Source organism: Seriola lalandi, unplaced genomic scaffold (assembly GCF_002814215.2).
Source record: "Seriola lalandi dorsalis isolate HSWRI2012SDOR001 ecotype SW California unplaced genomic scaffold, Sedor1 jcf7180002054280, whole genome shotgun sequence".
In the NCBI taxonomy this organism is placed as follows: domain Eukaryota; kingdom Metazoa; phylum Chordata; class Actinopteri; order Carangiformes; family Carangidae; genus Seriola; species Seriola lalandi.
Genome location: NW_019524833.1, coordinates 398,970 through 422,326, shown reverse-complemented (window position 1 = coordinate 422,326; position 23,357 = coordinate 398,970). Strand labels below are relative to the sequence as shown.

Below are 23,357 nucleotides of genomic sequence, written 5' to 3'. Positions count from 1 at the left end.
GTAAGATTAGCCCTTTGCTAATTTCCACTTCTTTGTAGTTAATGTGTCATTTTGTCAAACTACAACTGACGACATGTTGTAACCCTCATCGTTGACCTGCCTCTGAAGTAACATTTTGAATATCAGACCCTCATACCTGATTTTAATCAAAGCCCAGGATCCACTAACGAGTTTCTGAGGCTGAAAGGACAATTAGTAACATCAGTGCTGCCTCAGGTCGCCCCCCCCCCCCCCCCCCCCCCCCTGCTCATTTCTCACTGACTATCAGATCACCTGTCTGATGCAGCTAAGTGCTGGAGGGGATTTTGTGTCATATGGCTCTTGTCACATCCTTTTTTTTTTTTCTTTTTTGGCCAATATTTTTACTACCCTCCGCCCTCCCTATAATAACTTGAGCTCGACATCCCATAACCCCCTTCGTCACAGAGTCCCTCACGGTTGGGCAGGTTGCTCACCCACTCTTTAAAATGTCTCTTGTCCTAATTGCCACATCAGAGGCAAACCCTAACTGTGAGGGGGTGCAGAGCGTGACATTATAAACGCTGTGGGCAGAAATGTCAGGACCGTCATTAAACGGACCGGCTCGGGGCTGTTGCGGATAGGCTTTTGGTTTCGGGGTGGGTTTTTGGAACTGGTGAAGTGATTATACCATGCTATGCAAACTTCTGTGCTTCACTAGGTCCTCTCCCTTAAAAAGAAACAAAAAAACTTCCTTTTCCCTGTCAGCAGTGTCAGCTATTTTGGTCTACATGCAGCCTGGTTGTTACTGAGCAGTTTTAGATGCTCTAACCTCCATCAGCTGTCAGATCAACACAGAGTTGTTCACAGCGCCCCTCCGCTCCCCATCATCCGACGATTATTGCGAAGTCATTACACCGTGGGACCGATAGAGAACATATTTGCTCTTATCAGCCCTCCCTCCCTCTTCTCTCGTGAATCATCAATTGCCGACAAGCACAGCAGAAACATGATAATGTCAAACTGTCTCAAGGACACAAATACCATGAAAGAGCCTCTTTGAGGCAAAAACACAGGCGGACAGGAGGATCTAAAAGACATCACATCGATAAGCTGTGTATAAAAGGCAGTAGAGTCATCTCATTTGCTCATTTGTTGTTGCGAGTTGTTGCATCAAGTTTGAACCTTTTCAGAGGCAATCAGAACAAGACAACAAGTGATGAGCAGGAGCACAGGGGGAAAATGCTGGACTACTTTTTCTCTCTTTTATCTGCTCAGTGCTTGATTCTTATTTCACCACCTCGGCTCGATATAAAGCTATCTGCAGGATGCTGTTTAATTCTGACTGTGGAAGTGGGAACTGCAGGGTGCCCGTCTGATTGGCTCAGTAATTGACAGCCAGGTGTACATACGAGAGCCGGTCCCAGCAGTACTCCAAATGGACACGCTGCATCCGAATGCCCTCGAGGCGTCTCTCACTTTTCTGACTAAATAGCTCTCCTGGCTGACGGCTCACTTTCCCGCCGCCAGGCAGATGCAACCTAAGCGGGGGTCAAGTCTCATTTTAAGGACAATTAGGCACACAGACTTCCATTTCATCACATCATCAAAGTACATTGTGACCCTCTGTCTACCTGCCATTCAACCACCTGTCCCAGTTAAAAACCTCCTGCAAAATAAAAACACCATGGATCCATGGATGGATAATGAAAAATAAAAAGGAAAACAGAGAATGTGTGTAGTGAGTGGAACATGTTATTCACCACATTTTTTTCAAATTAAGATTGGAAAAATAAATGTTTTTTGAAAGAGACGGAGAAATTGATGTCGTAAGTGTATCTGCCATAAACGGGGGCTTTACGCCATTTCCAATTTGGCCGTCTGCAGGAAGATAATGATGTTTCACACCAGCGCCTTTTACTGTGGCTTTTGCTGAGACTGTGGAAATAACATGGCGAAATTCTATTTTTCGTGTTGGCAATTACATACCATTGGCTGTGTGTAAGTTTTCCCACTCCTCAATTGTCAGAAGGAAAAGACGATGAGGAAGAGTGCAAAAAGTCATTTTATTTTGAAGTACTTGTTGTTTTGTTGTCTGTCTGTATTTAAAGGTCCCATATTGTATAACGGTAGATGTCCATGTGTGATTATAGATCAGGTCTAGGTTCTATATTAATACTGTGAAAGTATCAAAGCCTCAGTCCACAGAGAAATGCACAGAATTTTAACCTTGAAATGGGCCATCAGGACTTCCTGTAACTTTGTGATGTCACAACAAAACAGTCATGCCCCACGCCCCACCCACATGGATCCACCATCCAACCTTTGCGGGATTTGGTTTCTCTGAGTGTTTTACCTTAAATCTGCTATATTTTTATTCGATCACTCACAGTCAGAACAAACAGCCAATCAGAAAAGAGTGGCTCACAGACTGCTCTCTTCTGATTGGCTCACTGACCTGTTGTTACTAGAGCTCCAGAGAGAAGCCTGAGAGAGGAGATGTAAAACTACAGCGATGGTTTTTGTTACTTAAAACCACAAATATATCTTCTTATGGATCAACACTTTAAAAACACAGTGTAAAATATGGGACCTTTAAAGCTACACAAACAGGCTGTAATCATCTTTCTAATAAGGTCACAGTGAATGACATCATTGTGTCTAGGAAAAAATCTAACATAAACATAAGGTACAAACTGGCCTAGAAACACAGTGAGTTTGACAACACAAAAATAGACTCACTGCCATAGTTGCTGCTAGCTTAGCCCCCAGCCCAACAGGGCATCACCAACAACCTAGATCACTGTTACAAATAGTAAAATCTGGACCTGGTCTGACCAAGACGGGTCTGTGGCCAGTTCCAGATCAACCAATGTGTCTGTGTGCTCTTTGCACTAGTTTTTACGTGGCCTGGACTCAGCTGGAAAAAGGTGATGTCATGTACTTCTGTGCACCAATCAGAATTTGTTGGCAGTCCACTTCCACACACTCCTGTAGAAGCAGATTAGCCGTGTTTTTGAGTGTTAATTTCTATTCAGTCATTAACATTTTAGAGTATTTATGTGGCACCATGTGACTCTGTATCCCAAACTCTCTCTTTTTCTTCCTTGTGGGGTGGTAATGCATATTAACAGCGGGCGACAGTCATGTGCTGTTAGGAGACTGCACGTTGTTGCAGACTGTTTAGGTTTCAAAACAATTAAAAAAGGGTTTTGCAAGTGTTTAATTAAGTTGGAAACTTTGATTGTATTGTTTGGCCTTGAGGATACACATAATGGATTTTGGTGCTCAACCCTGAATATATTTAACCATGAATGAGTGTTTACAATGAAATCTGCAGAAAGTATATTTTTTATTTCATTATCATTAACAAAAGCCAATTAAGACCATTTTTTTTCATTAAAATTCTTGAATTTGTAGCTCCAACTGTGCATCAGCTATCAATTACTAAAAATGAGTGGAAAAGTAATGATAAAGAGCAAAGAGACTATAAACGGCTGTAGAGAGTATTCCTGTCCCTGAAGTGGACACTGCATAGGTCCTTTCAGTCTTTGTGCTAAGCTAAGCTAAACTGTCAAGGAACTGCCTCTGTGTTGGATATACAGTGATTAAATCAGTATTGATTTTTCTCATGTAATACTCAGTAAGAGAGTCTGTAAGTGAATTTCTAAAAATGGTTTCTTTAAGAAACACCGTGGCAAGTCGTTTCCTCTGTGCAAACAAAGAGTGGTTACTAAACCATGCCGTCCCGTGCAATTTTGAGAGCCCCCCCCTCCCAACCCCTCCCACCTGCCACTTATATGCTTTATCTTAGTATTCCTGTCTGGAGACATGTGGCCATGCCATAATCTCCTCAGCAAGATGTGTCAGGATCTTTATCTCAGTGCCAAGTTTCAAAAAGCTTCCCTCTTCTTTCTTGGTCTTTTTGTTCGCCCGTCACGTGCAGGGGCGACGATACCGCCTGTGACATTAAGTATTCACCTCTATTGTCAAACAAATGCTGCGTTTGTGTGTAAGGAAGTGATGGATAGTCTTCTTAGGCTTTGTTGTGACACAGCACAACAAAAAAAATAAAAAAATAAAATGGGACTGATGGCTTTCAAGGTAAAATCCAGCCTAATACTGAGTCTGCCATGCATATCAGGTCAGTGATGCTTAGCCGCTAAGCAGCCACAATCGAATAAGTATTCTTTTAAAGATAAAACAAAGGGCAGTGAACCAGCCACTGGCAGTTTTGGGAGCTAATCAACATATTCATATTAATAGAGGATCAGCTTCGTGGTTATAAGATTAGCGACAGTGTGAAAGGGAAAGAACATAACAAGCACAAACACATTCAGGGAGTTTACAAATGATTGACGAATATTAAAGTGGCTTATTGTATCACAGCTTGTTGAAGTGTACATCTTACCAACGATACAAGCCGTGTTTGTTCATGGGTCACTTGGTTAAAAAGGGTTGGTATAGAATGGGGCGGGAAAAATAAACCTTGTCAGTACAGGGAGCAAGAGTTGGCATTAGCACAAACACTGTGTCAGCCACTGCCAGTTACAAGCTAACAAACAAGGTAAACAAATGAAAGATGCTAACTGCGCTAACCGTTCTGATCCGTCTGCTAGTCTCTGGTTCTGGTCTCAACGGACTCCTCATCTGAGTCTGGGTCTGACTGAGGCTCAAACATGAGTCTCTCTGACCATCTACTATCTGTTAACCTAGCTTAACGCAGCGGTGATGCTATCGGTTAACCTAGCTTAACGCAGCGGTGATGCTATCGGTTAACCTAGCTTAGGGCAGCGATGGTGGACGGGGCCAAAGGCCTGATCCAGAAGGAAGAGGAAGTAAGAGTAGATGTGCTTCCATCCCCAGTCTTCATTCTTTTTTTTTCCACTTTCTATGTTGGGAAACAAAATATTAATCATAGCTGAGTATTTTTTCCTAGTTTAAAACATGTCTGGAGAGGAACTTCAGCCGTTATGTCTCTGATAGTAAAAAGAGAGGCCTTCTTTTTCTCTGAGTGTGTCAGGCTGAGAAATCTGTCCTTTTAGAGAGTTTTTGGGCTTGCTAAAATGAAATGACTTGGTGTATGCAAGCCCAAACAATCGATGTGTTTACGTGCACCATGGTAACAAAAGAGAGCTTTTAGAGAGAATTTCAATCCCTGCCATCTTTCACACCTCCGCACACTTGGCCAGTTGCTGCGTGAAGTGATTTGTCTGTGTGATTGAAAGTTACAAACATTGTCCGGTGGCGTCCCGCTCAGTTTCCAAAAGTAAGGAAAAGATCGGACAAACATTTTGAGCGTAAGCAGATTAACAGAGCTGCGTTATTTATCAAACCCAGCATGTTTGCACACTCAGCTTGAATCTGTTGATTCTGTTATGATTTACATCACAAAACCACAAAACTCGGGCAAAACTAGAAATAGTTTGAAATAGTTTGAGTATCCTGCTTATGTTTTCCGCTTGAAAACAGCTTATCCCTGTTTGAGAAACCTGAATTTCTACCTGGAGTACTGTGATGGAAACCAGGAAACTGTGGCATTCAAACACCTCATCCAGGTTTCTGAACCATCTCATAGTGACTGAGATGAAACCAGGAGATTGTTATGATCATGTGTACAGGGAGATAAAACTCAGGGTCTTCATGTCTCATGTTAACGCCAGGATACTAATGCACAATCTGAGACCAAGCACACGTTGAGAAGAGAAACAACACCTTCTTCCTCTTACAAGTTATATGTAGTCAAACTCACCATTGTTTAGTTCAGTACATTCAGTGGTTTGCTGCTACAGCTTTACTTGGTCTGGTCTGACAACTAAAGGCCTTTTCATGAGCCTTGGTCAAAAAAGATCAACATCTGGCTTTTGTCGTGAGTGTGAAAAGGTACAATCTGCATTCTCTCCCAGGTCAAATGACTCTGCAGGAGTCGAGTGTTTTTCAGCTCCAGCTCCGCTCGACAGTGATGTAAACACAACACCTGGGTGAACACCTGCCGGTGTCACCCGCCCAGCACGGTGCTGTTAAACCAGAAACAACCGCGGATACACCTTCCACCCAGTGTGTGCGCTCAATAAATTTTAAAAACACACAATCACCGACCGAAAACGTCTCACACGGAGGCTCTACAACACTTTACAGGAGCACCGACCCAACCTGCGGATGAGACACGAGGAATCCATTTTCCCAATCTGCACGACAGCTAGCAGCTGGGTCTTTGTATCTCTGTGTGTGTGTGTGCGCTCTGTTACTGCATGTGATGACAGTGCTCCCTGCAGTTGTGTATGTCCTCTCAAAAAGGAAGGAAAACTCGTCTGGCAGTGTGAAAAGAGTCGATTGCCTTTTTTGTTTGTTTTTTTTTAAGCGAGGCTTACGTATGAATTATTTGGTGTAAAACGGGTATAACTTAGCACATACTGCGCATGTGCTACTGTTACAGAACAGTAGCATTCAGCATTATCCCATAACTTTCACCTGTAGCCAAAAGGTAACATAGTCTGGCTTTAAAGTAGACCAGTTGTCATGTCTCCTCCTCTGTGCTTCCCGCTCACTTGTTCACTGAAAGCTACAATTTAATTTTCGAACATAAAACACAGTTTCTTGCAGCCTGCGATTATCAGTGATGCTGAACGCCTTAATCGGACTGTAACCTCAGTCTGGGCATTCTCACTTTGTTTGTATGCATGTGAAGGTAAAGCATGTGTGCAGTCAGGCTGTTTGTGTTGCTGCCGGCCTGCCTCGAACACAGTCAGCTCATTACAGCTAAGCTTATTTTTAGCACAGTGTGATTGAAATAGCGTCCTGAGGGGGCCGAGAGCAGGGGGAGAGGATTGAACAGAGGAGGAGGAGGAGGAGGATGAGGATGAGGATGAGGAGGAGGTCGGCGTCGGCCCCTACGGTCTGAAAAGGGAATCGGGATGCACAGCCGCCGTTTGCCATGTGTCGCTGAGACAATCGTCGTCCCTCAAGAGGATCACGGTGAGGCCGTTGGTGCCACACAGGCAGATAGTGGATCACACAGCTCCGCCGTTCAAAAGACACATGACTTTGCATATTTTCCTTCTCATTATTAGAAATCCACACTATTAATGAAGAATATATCCAAATATATAAATACGCCAGAGTGGTTGTTGCTTCATTGTTATGAAGCAATATGTCACCCACTCAAACGGTATGTCTCTTTCACGTGTTGTTAATAGTTTTTGGACAACAGTGGAGTTCTGTGGCAATATCAGGAGACGATATTGTCAGAAGGATAAACTCACTGTTAGCTTTTGTCTTTTCATGAGATTTGTTGATTATAATTTAAAGATGGAATAACACCGGCCTTTATCCTTTAACAAACAGGAGGGAAAACAACAAGGGAAGGAAACACTGTTATAGAGAAAAACACAGACTTTAATGGAACTGGCCACCAACCAGTGTCTCCGCTCAAAGAATCTGAGCGATTTCAGTCAGTCAATTCAAATGAGATTCATATCAGCGTGCTGTTCCTTTCATTCTGTTGCCAGCGCAGCAGGAGTCTGTCTCTTGCCGGCATTGGAAGGCTGCCGCACTTCCTCCACATCCAAAGCAGACTGGTCCCACTGTCTCTGTACAGGGAAGACAAATAATAGAGAAAATAGTTTTCAGGGAGGATATCAGGATCTTAATTCGCAGCCTCTGCATCAAGCATGCTTTATTAAGTATTCCATCACAAGGCCAGTCTTCCTCTTTCGAAAATGAGCATGCTAATGATGTTAAGGTCAGTGTCTTTAAGATATCACATTACTTCAGCCATGTTTGTAGAATACATCTGATTAGTACCGTACTATCCCTCGACCGTACTAAGTAATAAGCTACAACAAAATAAGCTAAGTTCCCATTGTGCAGAGTCATGAATCTTCCAACTTGACTCGACAGTTATGACTTGTCTGGAAACCAAACCTGGTCCAGTAACACAAGTTAGATCTGGAAACCTGAAGCCTCCAATGCACATACACTGAGAACAGACCTTTCAGTAAAGTAGGAGACATTTTGTGGATTGTTTTTTTTTAAATGAGGGACGAGGAGTAGATGCATTGTGACCATGAGCTTGTGCACGCTTGCTACTGTCACCTATGTTTTAAAACATGTCTGGAAGAGATATTTACTGTTCGTTATGGAAATTTATTGTGTATTTTTGAGGTATTTGGACATTATTCTCTAACTCACGGTGGTGCTAGAGGTCACCAAAGCTAGTAGGATTCATCCTCTGGTAACCATGAACCGTCTGTACAAAATTCTGTGGCAATCTATCCAGCAAATACTAAGATATTCCACTGGATTAGTGAAAAATACAATGGTGTGCTGTTGGTACAAGATGAAAAGTTAGGGGATGAAGTCGATAGGGTTCATCCTCAGGGGATCTGGAGCATCTGTACAAATTTTAATGGCAATCCTTCACACAAAAACATAAATATCAGCCTCATGATGGTGCTCGAGGTAAAGTCAGGGGATCACCAAAGTTAGTAGGAGTCCTCTGGTAACCATGAATGTTTGTACACAATTCTGTGCCAATCCATCCAATCGTTGTCGAGGTATTTCACTGGATAAGTGAAAATATTATGCGTTTTGTTGCCACTACATCAAAAAAGGGAATCACGAAAGTCGGTAGGAGTCATCCTCTGGGGATCTGGAGCATCTGTACAAGTTTTAATGACAATCCTTTTGGTCGTTGTTGAGACATTTCATGCAGAAACATAAAATAGTTGGATTATGACACGAAAATATATGAATGATGTGGAAATGAAGCCCGTGCAGTTCGAAATAAGTGAAAATTTAGAATTAAGGTGCTTGGTCTACAATAATGATAATAATCCCCTCTAATGTTTCCATCTCTCTTTGCTCAGTGTGCTGTGCTCCTGTCATTAGGTTGTAATAGGCCAGACGTCTCGCCAGCGGGCTCCGAATCATTCCACTTTGGCCCTGTGCCCCCACATGAGGGGATAAAGAGCAAAAATAATCAAGGAATCAGTGAAGTTTGTTCAGGAAAGGCACAGCCAGTGGCTCCATCAGCAATATGTGGGGAGATGATATATGCCGCATAGGAAGAAAAGCGGGACCTTGGATGCTCCCTTTACCCCACTTCAGCCCATTGCCTGAGTCAGCTAGTGCTCCCTCACCATAAACTGCCACTTTTAATTTCCCCATCCTTCGCCCACTTGGCTGCTTTTTTCCTGTGCCTCCACGAAATACCTCTGAGTAATTCTGTGTGCCCACTTCCCCCCTGTTGCTGCGGAACAAGGCCAGCGGAGCCCACCTACCGCTCCCACTCAGCCTCCAACCCTCTCCTCTCATACAGGACGTGACATGTTGATTCTGAATGATCTGTTTCGGAGCCACCAATCGTACTCTCTCTCTCTCTCCCCCCACCCCCAGGCTCTCTCACCATCACGCTTCCATTTCATTAAACAGCACAATAGCTGCGCTGCGGTGCATTTATTATTTTTTCGTTGTAATGACTTTTGATCCATTGATCTTAAAAACACCAAAAGAACAAAACAGTTTTTCTGATGGAACGGTGGGACACAGCAACGCTGACTGTGGCCTCTGACCCCAATCACACTCACTCATCCATACCGATATTCCTTCGATACACTGGTGGTGGATCATTTTGTATTCTTTCTTTCTTTCTTTATTCCCCCCCCCCGGCTGAATCACCCCTTACACGTAGTGCACCGTCAAACCAGCTCGATCTAAATTTACATCCTTCCCTCTCTCTTGTCCCTCTGCAGAGTCTGGAAGCAGTGCTGAACTTCAAGTATTCTGGGGGAGCAGGCAAAGTGGAGGGCTACTACAGGGAACTGTCTCTGGGAGTCCATGTTGATGTGGAGCCGTCTGTGTTCTTCACCAGAGTCAGCACCCTCCCTGCTACCAGGTAACACTAAGATCAATGTCCTTGGTATGAAATGATCTTAGCATTAGCGATTTCTGTTTTTATGTTTCCTCATTAATAATTCATTGAAGTAGATTAAAATATTTAAATCTGGAAAACGCTACATAGACAAATTATCACCATGTAAAATTTGTTGAAATTTTCAAGACTCAAGAAGTAGGTGTAGTTTGGAATCTGTAACCACACCTAAAAGTGCTGTCGGAGGGTGGGGGAGCACACCTGTCCCGCCGCTGCAGCCAGGTGAGAAGTTGAAACATGATTCGGAGACGAGCCAAAACAGAGAGTGTGAAAGTATCAAAGCCTTAGTCCGCAGAGAAATGCACACAGCCTGTATTCAGAAACTGAGCCTTAAAACCAGCCGTCAGGACTTCCTGTAACTTTGTGATGTCACAACTGCCTCCTCTCTTCTGATTGGCTCACCGACCTGTTGTTACTAGAGCTCCAGAGAGAAACCTGAGAGAGGAGATGTAAAACTACACTGAGATGGTTTTTGGTTCTTAAAACCACAAATATATCTTCTTATGGATCAACACTTCAAAATAAAACACTGGGAAAGTGTAAAAAATATGAAACCTTGAAGTTACATTTTATTGTGAACATGTAAATTCACACATCTAGCATACACTGAGCGACGTCACATTAGAGTCTTGTTTCTGTCTGGCATAGAAAATTTCTCATATTGCTCAAATAGCAAGTGTGGACACGCCTTTTGTTCCTTAAACACATTATTTTACTGCCCCCCCCCCCCCCAGTACACAACTGGACCCCCTGATTACAGAGCAGGTAGCTAGAAACTGCTATAACACAAAGTGAATTGTGGAACTTGGATAAGCTTGTGGAAGGAGACTTATTTTTCTTTTACAAGGTTTGTTCTTTAGGGGCCACTTTCAGTCACTCAGTCAAACAGCGCTGCCTCATTCATATTTAATCACTCTTGCTCACCAGGTGAACTATTGCTCTGTTTTGGTTTATTTACTTTCCTTCGCACTGGGTTTGTAAAGTAATGTTTTTACTGAATGGAAACAGCGCAGAACTTTGCTCACGTTGTGCTCAGCGCTGCTTCTTTTTTACTGACCATAATCTGATAAGCCCTTAACCCTGCATGCCATTTTTCATGTATTCGTGTTATTAATTTGGTAACATAACCCCGTCATCGTCAGATAAAGTCGCAATACCTCTCTACCCTCGCTGATGTAGCACACAAGCTGAAGGGAAATCTACTTCACAGCCGCTCTCGTCGCAATAATTGGTGATAAATCTCAATGGTACAGCTTCATTTTCTCCTGCACATAACACAAACGCAGCCATTTTTTTATTTTTTTTTCTCTCTCTCTTCTGATTTGGCGAGTAGATATCGATCTTCCACTGCAGCAGCGCTCTTGGTGTGGCATTACTGCTCTCAAAACCAGACTTAGAAATGGTATTGTCACTCACGGGTCAGATAGTGGCAGATGTGAATGGATATTTAATGGATATTCATTCTTTTTCTCATCCTCTCACATTCTCTCTTTCTCGTGCACGTTTTCCCCGGTTCTCACTTCACAACTCTCCCCAACTCTCAGGGAAAAAAAAACCTCAAAGCGAGGGGAGACGGATCGTAGTCGAGTAATGGCCACTTGAGGTGAATCATTAGCTGTAATAATATCTGCAGTTGAAGCCATCCATCTTGGCTCAGCGCTGATAGATATGCCGCACTGACTGCTATACAGTCACCCTGTCATTGCAACCCCACCCCCCCACCCCCCATCCCCTCTCTCCTTTACCTCTGCTGCACTTTCCTGCCTCATCACACTGACGTACAGTCTCTATTGGCTCTGAACCAAATCTCAAAACATTTTAAAATCTGTTGAAACTGAAAAGTTTATTTCCTGTCGCTCGATATCACATTTAGTGACTCAGTGGGCTTCACAGGCCCACCCGGTGGTTCGTGACCCTGCCTGATCTCTGTAAGAACACTAGTAAAAACCTCAGCACATGAGCAACATGGAAGCCACCTCATAAGAGATCTACATCCTCCAGACAGTCGAGGTGCAGCAGGAGCAGGAGGAACAAAAAGAAAGTAAATTTTTGTTTTTTTTAAATGTACAAATGGAAAGTCGCAGGATTGAAGGTGTGGTATGTTCAGGCAAATTTGGTGCTTGGGATTTTTGGCAAATAAATAAAACTAATTTGACTTTGAAGGCTAATAAATATGCTGTAAAACGCTCAGTATTTATATTTATAGTGTGTCCAATATAACATAGTATTTTATCATTTTTGAACTGGATTACCAAAATTAAAGTCTCCAAAGTCCTTGAATAGTTTAAACACCCAAACCAAATCTTGGTTTCGGCATTAAAACTACTTGGTTCTAGGTTTAAGAAAAGATCGGGGTTTGAGTTAAAGCACTTACTTAAGAGATTAGACGACCTTTATCGTCATGGTTACAATAATAGACACACAGTTAAGGTTGGTCACGGTTAAAAGACGCAGACTTTATTCTACATCGCCTAACTTCCTCCTTTGATCCTGTCATAATATCTGCAGCCACCAGGGGTCGCCCAACAGTAAAACGTAACTATGGGTTGTAATAAGCTGTTTGACCTATGGGGTCGTTTCTGTACAGGACGACAATCTCTACTTTTCCTTTAGTGAACGGATATGAAACTATTATCTATATAAGTTAGCGGTGATATATGTGCAAGTATTCGTCAAAATGAACAAAAAACAAAACCCTTAAAACCACGAGTGTGAGTGTGAAGTGAGTTTTGAGGATGACCACTGTTGCGTTGTGACCCTGTCTGTGGATTTTCATGAACACCCTTTTTTTAAAGAATAAAAGCACGCCTCAGGCCACAGCGATGTGTGCGCGTATATATCCGACTCATGAGATCTTCTCCACAGGGACTCACATTCGGTGCTGAGATGACTTACACTGAGTGCTCGCTCAGACATTAGGTGCTTTTAACAATTTAATAACGGCCGTTCACAGATCTAATGTTGATATTCTCGTGCTTTGTACTCACACATTCGTACATCATTTGTTAGAATTTCCTTTGATTTCCCCTCTGGAGGGGAGAGACATTAAAGTCCTCCAACACACTTTTGTTGAGATAAGTACTATTGAATTTCTTGGCTGCGAGTTAAAAGAGAATTTGGAAGTGGTTGTATGAAATTGCTCAATAATACAGCAACTTATCCTTTCGATCTGTTTTTGTGTTTATCTGTCTCGCTTTCCTCCCCTCCCCCTACCTCCCTCTCTGCTTATCTGTCCATCCATTTCTCCATCCTCTCTCTCTCTCTCTCTCTCTCTCTCTCTCTCTCTCTCTCTCTCTCTCTCTAAAAATCCCCCACATGCATTTACTTTTTGAAAGTCTTCTTCCTTGTTCTTTGTAGTGTGTGATTTAGCTGTGCTGTCCTCAGGTCCCAGTACATGCAGCTGCTCACAGCAACAGAGAATATAAAAAAGCATTTTATCTCCACTTTTGTCTCCCTCATCCTCCTGCTTATCCGTTCTGTTTATTTTCACTGTTTTGCTTCACGTTGTGTTTTCTCTGTCTCCCCCCCGTTCACTTTATCTGTACCTCTTTCATCCCGACTCTTTTTCCTCTACTGGCCACGTGATGTAAGCGTGTGGCAGAGTATGCAAATGAAACTCATGTCACCGTCTTAACTGAAATAGTCACCTCCATTTTCTACTTCATCAAACAGAGGTGGGACCGAGTCTTTATTATTATTATTATTTGCTGCTTTTCCTTGTATTTCCTTTAATAATTTTAATGTCGTTACAATGATTTTGAGGTTTGGGCTGCTGGTGGGACAAAGCAAACATTGCTAAAGTCTCCCTTTGGACTTCTTTCTATTTCCTACACTTCTACTCGCTGCACAACCACATACAGAAATGTGCTGCAAATACTCAACAACATAACAGAAGTGTTTCCAGGGGGACACAAGAAAAAGCGAAGAACCCGGCTGGGGCGCACTTGCATAGATGTATTACAATGCACCCATGTGCACTTGTTCAATGCTTTTTAATTTCAAAAGTCATAAAGCATTGAACAACGAGTGTGTCCCAGCCTGATTCATCACTTTTTAGTGTCCCCCGGAAACACTTCTGTCGTCGTCTGTGCTACTTGCAGCGCGTTTGTGAATGTGTTGCGAAATTGATGAAGACGTTTTCTGAATTTGTTTGGGTTTTGTCTGTTTGCATGTGTTGTGTTGAGCGCTCAGGGCCACTGTCCAATCCAAAGACTCAGTCGATTAATGGAGGAAATAATCAGCAGCTGAATCCATGGTGACATTAATCATTAGCTGTCGCCCTAATTCAAAATGAGCTCAACTAACTACAAAAGCTTAATCCTGCTTTTACATTAGCAAAAAGCAAAAATAAAAGTATGATGTAACAGTGGTACATGGTACATTTTTCTATAGTTTATTGAATTTATAAAACAAGACACCAACTGGATCGCAGTCTGGCCGAAACCGCAGATAGCAGCACGTGGACGTCTATATTAGCAGTCGATTTGGCGTCTTGTCTCAGGTGAATATCAAAGTATGAGTCGGGGGAGAGAATCCGCAACGTTTGTCGTGTTCGTAGTTTTTAAATAACATTCTTTTAAATCTTCGAGCTCATGAGTCATTGGTGTGAAAGTCCCAGTTGCAAGTCTTTTTTAGCTTTTGCCAAGTTGAGTCTAAAGTCATTATATTTATGACTCTAGTCTGATGACATGAGATTTTTAAATTTATACATTTAGCCAGAAACCAGAGGAAAAAAACTAGCAGGTATCATTCCCTTTAAGAGCACTGCTCTCCCACCCGTGACGTACTTCTGGTTTAGTAATGGAGTGGAGACGTTCAGAGAAGCTTCTCCCAAGAGAAAGCTTATATTCTCGTCAGGAGGAAGCAGATACACGGTGCATATGGGCTCTTTTTAATTAAGCCTTCGACTGGTTGCATAAACCGATTGCTCTCATTATGATTCACACATTGTTTTATTATTAGGGCACTGTAAAAAATTTCCTCATTTGCACAAGCAGCAGTTATTCTACTGGACGATCATGTGAATCATTATGTTTCAGGTTGACATCTGCTGCAGCTGCAAATGTTTTTCTGGTAACTCTCTTTCTGACTGACAATATTGATTAATGCGGGGGCAGGTGGTTTTCAGTAAAGCTTTTATTTTAATTTAAAGATTTAATTGTTTCATGTCTTCAAGGATGTGACAGTTTCCAACATCCCTGCTTTTTCCCTGCAGGAAATGCGCTGCTGTGCAGATTACCAAAATACAAGCAGCCATGGTGATGTTCTGAACGGCACAGAAATCTGTATTGTCATCTATCAATAGGCTGGTGGTGGTTATGTAAGATTTAATCAAGGTAGCCAGTGGCTCTGATGTGTATAATCAGGCGTTGACAATGCCCATCACTCCAATTAGTGACTGTAGATGGAACACATAGCTGCCACCTTCAGATGGCTGTATTGGATGTTAATCAGCTGAAGGGGGAGGCCTTCATACATGCCAGCTGCTGTTCAAGAGAGCTGCAGGTAGAATCCGTTATTAATCTCTCCTTGTCTGTGCGGTTCGACACATCTGCTGGTTGAAGAATGCGCGATGAAACCGAAACAGTCGAGCAAAACATGAACAAAAAGGATTTTTCTGTGAAGGTTTTTTTGTGTGTGGCTTTGAGTGCACCGTCGGCGTAAAATCCGGTTCACCTATGCACGAAAATTGCAGTGCATTGCTGGATTGTCAGTGACACTTCCCCTTACTGTGCCTCTCCCCCTACAACTGCAAAGCGTGGCAGGTCAATAAAGTATCCAACAGGTGCAGGCAAATAAAAAGCCACTGCACCTCAGGAAAAAACCCAGTTTCAGAAAGATGGAGCTGCCTCCTTCACTCTGTTGCACTGCGATACTTCTTTCTATCTCAGTCTCGCTCTTCCTCCTCTTTACTCTTTGTACCCCACTGTCACTCTGCCTGTCTCTCCTTTTCTCTGTAACTCTCTTTGAGCCAGTTTACTGGAGCACAGTCAGACAAGAAAGTGACACAGTGAAAGTCATTATTGCGTCTTCACGAAATAGGTGGTGCTGAAAGCTTGGGTGGTTAGCTTGGTGAGCTGCTCTGCCTTGTCGAGCTGACAGCTAACATGCTAGCAAGCCGGTAACGTGTGCCAGCCGGCTGTAATAGCTGCCAAGCTTGGTAACTGGAAGCCAGCAGGCTCGGTTTTTAATTGGACAGTAGATTAACACAAGTTATTCAGTTTCTGGCTGACCCCAACAACGGGACCAGTGTTACTGACTGACTGAGTGATAGACTTGATTGATGAAGTTACACAATCGGTCGGATGAGTGTTGGACTTTTTCCACTGGCCGTTGCTCTGTCAAAATGATTTGGCGTGAACAGATGCTATAACGACATCATGGGGGCGTTTACAGCACATCCACAACAGTTTTCAACGACTATATTCTTCAGAGAAACCTCTGATCGGGACCGGGGTCTTTATTTATCTCTGCTGTGTTTGCTGCAGTATTTCAGTACGAAGCCTCATTTTGATCCACTATTACTTGCCCTGTTAAATTTACTGCATTACGTGTTGAAACAATGTCAACACTTCCTGTAACCTTTTCAAATTAAAACTCTTTGTCCCTGTATTCCTGTATCTCTGCTTCTCCTTCTCTTTCTCATTTCTCCGGCCTCTCACCATCCTGTCGTCTCTGCCCTCTCATTACCTCTTCACCTGGCTCCTTTGAACTCTACTCTTTACTTCTACTGCTCAGCTTCTGCCCCCAGCTTGAATGTATAGTGCAGTAATACAAAATATTAGATACATCTTATCGTATAATGCAGCGGTACAGTCCACTGTCCTTTCTCTGTCTCGCTGTTTCTCTGTTCCTCTGTCCTTTCCTTTTCATCTCAGTCTGTTTCTTCTCTCCTGCTTCTCTTCTATTGTGTCTCTCATTGCTTCTTTCATTATTTAACTCTATATCTCTCTTTGCCTCTCCCTTACCACCTCTGTTGCTCCCTTTGCCTCAGGATATATTTTTATACTTTTGCTTACGGCATCCCTTTCCTGCTATATACCAGACCTTGCTTTTTCTGTCTCAGTCTTGCTTTCTCACCTACACTTTTCACCAGGGAATCGATGCATCTAAAGGTTTTTCTGGGGCCCTAATACATAAAAACATACCTACTATATATACCATTTCCACAGTAAAGGTTGAATGCCAGTTAAATTCCCTCTCCAAGGAGGAGATGTGTTTCCCCCCGCTCTGCCGTTACCGTCCTCGTTTACCTTTTCTTGTGATGTTTACGGCGCAATTCAATGGCCGTCTTCTTCTGGCATGAGGAGCCTCTTCAGGAGTTAGGCCATACGTAAGGCGACAGCTCTGTTAGAGGAAAGTGATGGAGAGCCTGGATGTGTGAAATACCCAGTGATCCATACTTTACAGGGACCTGTTAAAATCCCATTTGCTCAACATTGTGTTGCCCTGGAAAAATGCATTGCTCTACTGGGGGAAATGAACTGATCCTCTGATGTGTTTTTATGAAGTGCATCCTCTGTATCATCTAGAGCTTAGTGGGTAATTCTAGCACTTTGCAGCTCCTATATGAAGGAAAGCTTCTTCTCCACTTTCTCCAACTTATAGATGTCATTGTAAACGGTTTTCATTGGACCTGCTTTCCACCAGATAAATGGGCCCTATAAAAAAACCTTTGACATCGCTGTTGTTGTCTAGAGTCTCTTGACAGACATGTTGCTTTTGAATCTTTAACATTTTAATGAATCTTCTACTTCAGATAGTCTTTTCCTTATTTTATCTCACATATGTATGCTAGGCCTAGGCTGATATTTGATAATATTGAATATCGCAATATTCCCCCGCCACATGCAGTGTTGTTGTTCAGTTTGCCCTGCTGCTCAGTCTGACCCTCATTTCACTTTCTCTTTGCTTACTGTGCATTTTACCTTTTCATATGAAAAATAAAACGTTGAACTGCTGCTAAAGCGCCGCTTCTACCTGAAACATAAAACACAATAATATAATTACATATTACAAAAAAACCCCAAAACAAACAAACAGAAACATAAAAGAGAACAATATAATAACAGGACCGTATCGAGATATAAAATTTTGGATCTAGCGCCTAACCCTAATGTATACTGAAAGTTATGTTCATTAAAATCTTTTTTGTTCCAGATATGTTTCTTACAATTTGGGCAGATAAAACCAAATTTACTGTTAAAGGAGAAAATATGTTTTTTGGGTGAACTGGCCATTTAGACAGTGACTATTTATGATTTGATTTCAATTTATTATTTGACATAGTGCACGTACTGACAAGCTAGCAAATTAGTTTTTAGCTAATTATAACTTGTTATTAAATCTTAAAATGTGGACATAAAAGTCAACTGTCCCATATTGGCTCCTGTAGCTAAAAATAGCCCATCATTGGCAGTCCTCTAAATCCAACCGGGCTAATTAAGGCCATTACATTTTGTGTGCAAGGAATATGTCACGTTTTTGTGCCAGAGCAGGGCTGCGAAATCAGCACTTATTGATTGCAGATTTGCAGAATTGACCGAGATGTGGGCCCAGCTCCATTGATCTCTGAGCTCCTCCCATGGTGTGTGCCATTTTCACCGCCCACTGCCTTACAATAACCGCAGCGCCGGTCCAAACTAATGCCCAGTCGGTGACACACCACACTGTGATAGATTGATTTGAACGGACCTGTGGTGTTTGTCTTTTTTGTGTTGATGTCTTTTTGTGGTCCTGGAATAGAAATGTATGAGAGTTGCAGCAGCTGCAACAGGGGCCTCTTCAAATCAGCAAAGTGCTGACGTCATGGTTCATTTGTTAGTGTGGTAGAGTTTGCAGAAATAGAGAGTGGCATTCATTAGCTTGCCCCCCCCCCACCTCCTCCTTTGGCACACCACCAGCTGAACCTAAAATCTGTCTGTAGTAAAGGTCTTCTTCTGTGTTCGTGCCTGTCTCCTTAAAATTAATTTTCACTTCCTATATTGCAGGTACATGTGGTGGTAGAAGTTTAAAATCAATCCCTGACACATATTCACATCCACAACTTGCAGGGAAATGTGTGTTTATACAAAAGCAAAGTTATTCTAGGCTTCATTAAGTGTACATAAGGCAGAAGTATTGATATTTCATTGACCGATGATTTTTTTCTTTTTTTGTACCTTATGAGCAAAGAAGAAGGTTTAATATGTGTTAACTTTCAAACACTGGGGATGACTTTGTGTCTTCACTACCTCACTCTGCACTCAGAGAGGAATTCAAAAATTCACAGACAGAAATGGAGACAAATAGTTTGAAACCCTATTGGCGTTTCTGAATTATTTATTTAGCTTAGATCTCGGTGCCTTGTGCAGTAACTCAGCAGAATACTTATCAAAATGATTCAAAAGCGTAATCTTCAGCTCCAGTTGTTCTGCAGCAGTTCTCGAACCGTCTTGTCCACGACTGTTCAGTGTCATTTCAGGTTCCTGCCGTGATCTTTTAACTCCAAACTCTTCAAATCAAAAGGTGCAAATCCACATCGTTTGTGCTCATATCCCTGGCTCTGTTTCTTCACTCTATCTTATGTACTTAGCACATGAACAATGAGCCTGTTTCTTAACTGGGGCTGATTGATCACCTCAGCTAAACGCCCTGTCCTATAAATCAGTACCTCGCCCCACTCAGCCCGTTAATCACGTCCGCCAACAAAGACAATGAGACAATTAAAGAAACATCGGTAGGCCTTAAAAAATATTCTCCTTTAATTGCCACGGCAGTTTATTAGGGTCTTGGGCAATCTATTAACCCTGGGATTTAAGAGGCAAGGAGCTAGCTGGTGTGTAATCTGAAGAGCAGATAAGGTTGATGGGCAACATTTAATTTGCACAAAGCATATGTTTTTACAAATGTTTCTGTCTGTGATGTTTGCAACTTGATGTAAATGCTTCGGAGGATTAGTTGGAATAATGTTCATGAACTTTAAAGTGACTTCACAGATATTGTGTATATATTTATAATGTGCATTTCTTAAAAGCAAATCTTTCACCTCATTCTCATTCACTTTATTTTATTAATTTCATTTATGCACATATCTTTGTATGTATTTTTAAAGGGTATTAAAACACCAATTATGGCCTTAAAATGAACCAAATGTTTTGTTAAGATGAAGCAGAACAAATATGGAACAATGCAAACTTCATAAGGCTAATGATGAAGTTGTACTGTATCAGATTATGTAATATTTTATCAGTGTGCATGGATTTATATTCAACCGCTGTAAGCTCTTGAAAATAGAGGATATCATCTTTAATACTGGCTTTACGTGTATATTTAGAGCCACATTCTCTCTGTACACCTCCAGAAACTATTAATGTAACAGCACACTGGCTGCAGTGGACAGTCTGTTCTGTTTCTGTTACAAGAGATCCATTCCTTTCATCCATCATTACCAGGAAAAAAAAAAAACACACACACCTACTTGGGGGTTAAAATTAACTCTTTGAAAATCCAGCATCATCTCTTCTGTCTTGATCTAAATCACAAATTGGCCCTCTTATGATCTGCATGAGAAAAGCAGGCCTGGGATGATGCGGAGATGGCCTGCTCCAGCCAGGCCTTCGGGCCTGATGAAAGCACCGCCACCTTTGATGTTTTGACAAGGACTGATGAGTACTTCACACCGTGTCTTCTCTTGATCTCATGCATTTGCTGGCTGCGTGAATGTGGCTATGTATTTTTAGAAAGAGACTGTAACCTCATGCATAAAGAATAAACTCCCATACACACAGACAAGTCATTATTCATGGATTATATGGGGAGACGGGTAAGAGAGACTGAGTCGGACCTGAGTAATTGTAAACTTTGTAGTATTTGTCTGTTTATAATGTATAAAGAAACCTTTGTTTAAAACGCACAGCTCTGCACATCAGTAGGAGCCTGTGCAAACAGAAACATCGTATATATATATATATATATATATATATATATATACTCTGATTTCCTTCTGTAGCCAATCATTGTGTGTGTATCTGTCCACAGCACCCGCCAGTGTTACCTGCTGCTTGACATCTTCAACCCAACAGAGCATGAGCTCACTGTCACCGCCAAGAACAACCAGGACCTGGTTCTCCATGCCAGCGAGTGCCAGAGGTCAGTGGAAAGTTTATCTTTCTTGTTTGCTGATGATTGATGATTTGGTGATGTTCAAGCATTGCTTTCTTCTTCTTCAGACATGAAAGCAACACACTGGTGTTATTTCCCCCAATGATCTAAATGTCAGGTACATTTTACAGCTGTTGCCCAAAGCAAGCCTTTTTACTCTTATCTATTGACATCCCACCTTTCAGCCATCCGACATATCCCTCTGAAATTTCCTTCTTTGTATGTTTGTCTATTTGGTAGTTTATTGGTGTCATCTATGGGCGTCTCGTGGAATGGCAGAGGTTTTGAGAAGTAGGGTCGATCCATAGAATCAAGACATTTTTAATGGAAGTATCCACTTGTGATTCTTTGTGTACATGTGGTTGAAACAGCTGTCAAAAATGACCCACTGCATTTTGTTTAAACACTGGAGCATGCGCTAGTGTAAGTGTAGTTATTGAGAGAATAACCAAGTGGCAAAACTCTGGGGCTGAAAAATGAAGCTAGCTGTTGGCAGCGTCCATCTTTATATACAGTCTATGAGTTAGGCGGAGTCAGGCTCTGCCAAGATGGTGACGGAGGAGCAGCCCACTCTGAGCTTCTGCAGACGTCATGGATGCTACGTCCATCTTTATTTACAGTCTATAGGAATTACGTAGCTATTCATCAACAGTCAGTTGTTTCCACTAATAATGTAGAATAACACCAACATTTCCTCCTTCTCAGTTTCTCGGGGTGTCAGTCTGTAAAAGCTGCAGTAACCCCCTCCTCACTGTTGCTTGATTCACCTGAACTCATCTTTAGTTTTGATGCTTTTTCACAGTGTGTTTCTTTGCCACAGACAAAATAAAATTTGGGAAATACTAAATTTGTATCCGCCAACACCAAGTTTCTTTCCTGTTTTTCAGCTACATACCTGCACACGTGCACATACATCGCACTCTCTGTACCTCTCCTCGTTTCTGTAGATTACCTCGGCCTCTCTCTCTCTCTCTCTCTCGCTCAGCTTGCCTTTTCACTGGAAATTGGCAAATTATGATTCCTGTCAGCACGTCTCTCCAGTGCATCCTTAGCCACGAGCTGAGGTACACCGTCGGTGACTCATAGGCCTTTTCTCCGCAGGGGTGGAATGTTATTATTTGAAGGGAATTAGAGGGTGGAAAGGGATCTTTTCAAACGGAGCCAAGCAGCTCATCACTCAGCTCACTACAGATAATCTTTCCAGTGCAGACACGAGCTGTTAAGATCAACAAGCTTATTGTACCAGGATTCTGCAACTTTTATTGTCCGCAAGAAAGATAACTTCAGAAATCTCTAAAAAGAAGAAGAAGAAGAAGAAAAGCTGCATTGGAGACACAGTTTGATTTACCCCTGTGTTTTATGGATTAGCTTGGTGCGATGGTTTTCCCATTAGGCGGGTTTCCATCCACCTGTTTTTATGTGCATTTTCACTTTGCGCACAGAAATCTTTAAAATATCGTGTGACCTAAACATCCACTGACAAGAAGAAAAATAGCAGCAGATAGAAGCAGGTCTGTGTGGAGCAGTGAGGAGACGGAAATGCCACTTCAGCCTCATGTTTTCTACACATTTGAGGTTTGACTGGCACATGTGTTTCACTGTGGCCTCTTCTTCTGCAACGCTTGAATGGAACAGACTGAGAAAATAGTGCCGCCAGCTCTTCATCTTGATGAACCAACTCATAACATTTGCATAACCAATGTTTCCACTTTAGGAAAGAACGTACGCAATGTTTTGGCAGTAACCAATTATCCTAGCACTGTCACTTGTGGTCTTGAGGTAAAATGTCGTCAGTACATGAGTAACTTGTACTGTAGCTTGCTGCTTGTAAATAAACTACTTCCAACCTAAACTGGCTTGTAGCTTCACCAGCGGCAGTTTTCAAATTGGCTTCCCCAAAAACACTACCTGTGTGTGTCTTGTAACATCGTGTATTGAGCTGACTTAGAGCAGATTTTCCTCCAGCTGTACACGCTGCACAGCCGGGTCAGCCTTTGATTTACTACATGTGCTATCATACCCACAGTGGACTCACTGCTTAATGACTGCTGGTTGAATCCACCGTGCTCCTATCTTTGCCCTGCTCTTTTTTTTTTTTTTTTGCTTTGCTCCAGAGAATAAATTAATGTCTGCCAGAGAGAAGCACAATTGTGCAGCCATTTTGACATTTTCAGGAGCCTCTTAAAAGAGATTTTGATCTCAAGGTCCCATGTTAGTTATCTATTTACCACCCACTGCTCTGCCTGAGGAACACAAGCACTTTGCCAGACTGTAAGCAAGAACAACAGTTGCATGAAAGTGGACATTTATACTGATAGATTAGAGT

The 23,357-nt window shown here is 42.2% G+C and overlaps 1 protein-coding gene across 3 annotated transcripts in view; it reads left to right on the top strand.

The window, feature by feature from the left end:
• trappc9 (trafficking protein particle complex subunit 9) overlaps window positions 1–23,357 on the top strand; it is a 194,033-nt gene that overhangs the window by 80,577 nt on the left and 90,099 nt on the right. For all 3 annotated transcript variants that reach the window (XM_023405612.2, XM_023405610.2, XM_023405611.2), the window contains 2 exons: window positions 9,711–9,853; window positions 20,909–21,019. In XM_023405612.2, coding sequence (XP_023261380.1) covers window positions 9,711–9,853; window positions 20,909–21,019 — 254 coding nt within the window. The remainder of the gene's footprint in view (window positions 1–9,710; window positions 9,854–20,908; window positions 21,020–23,357) is intronic.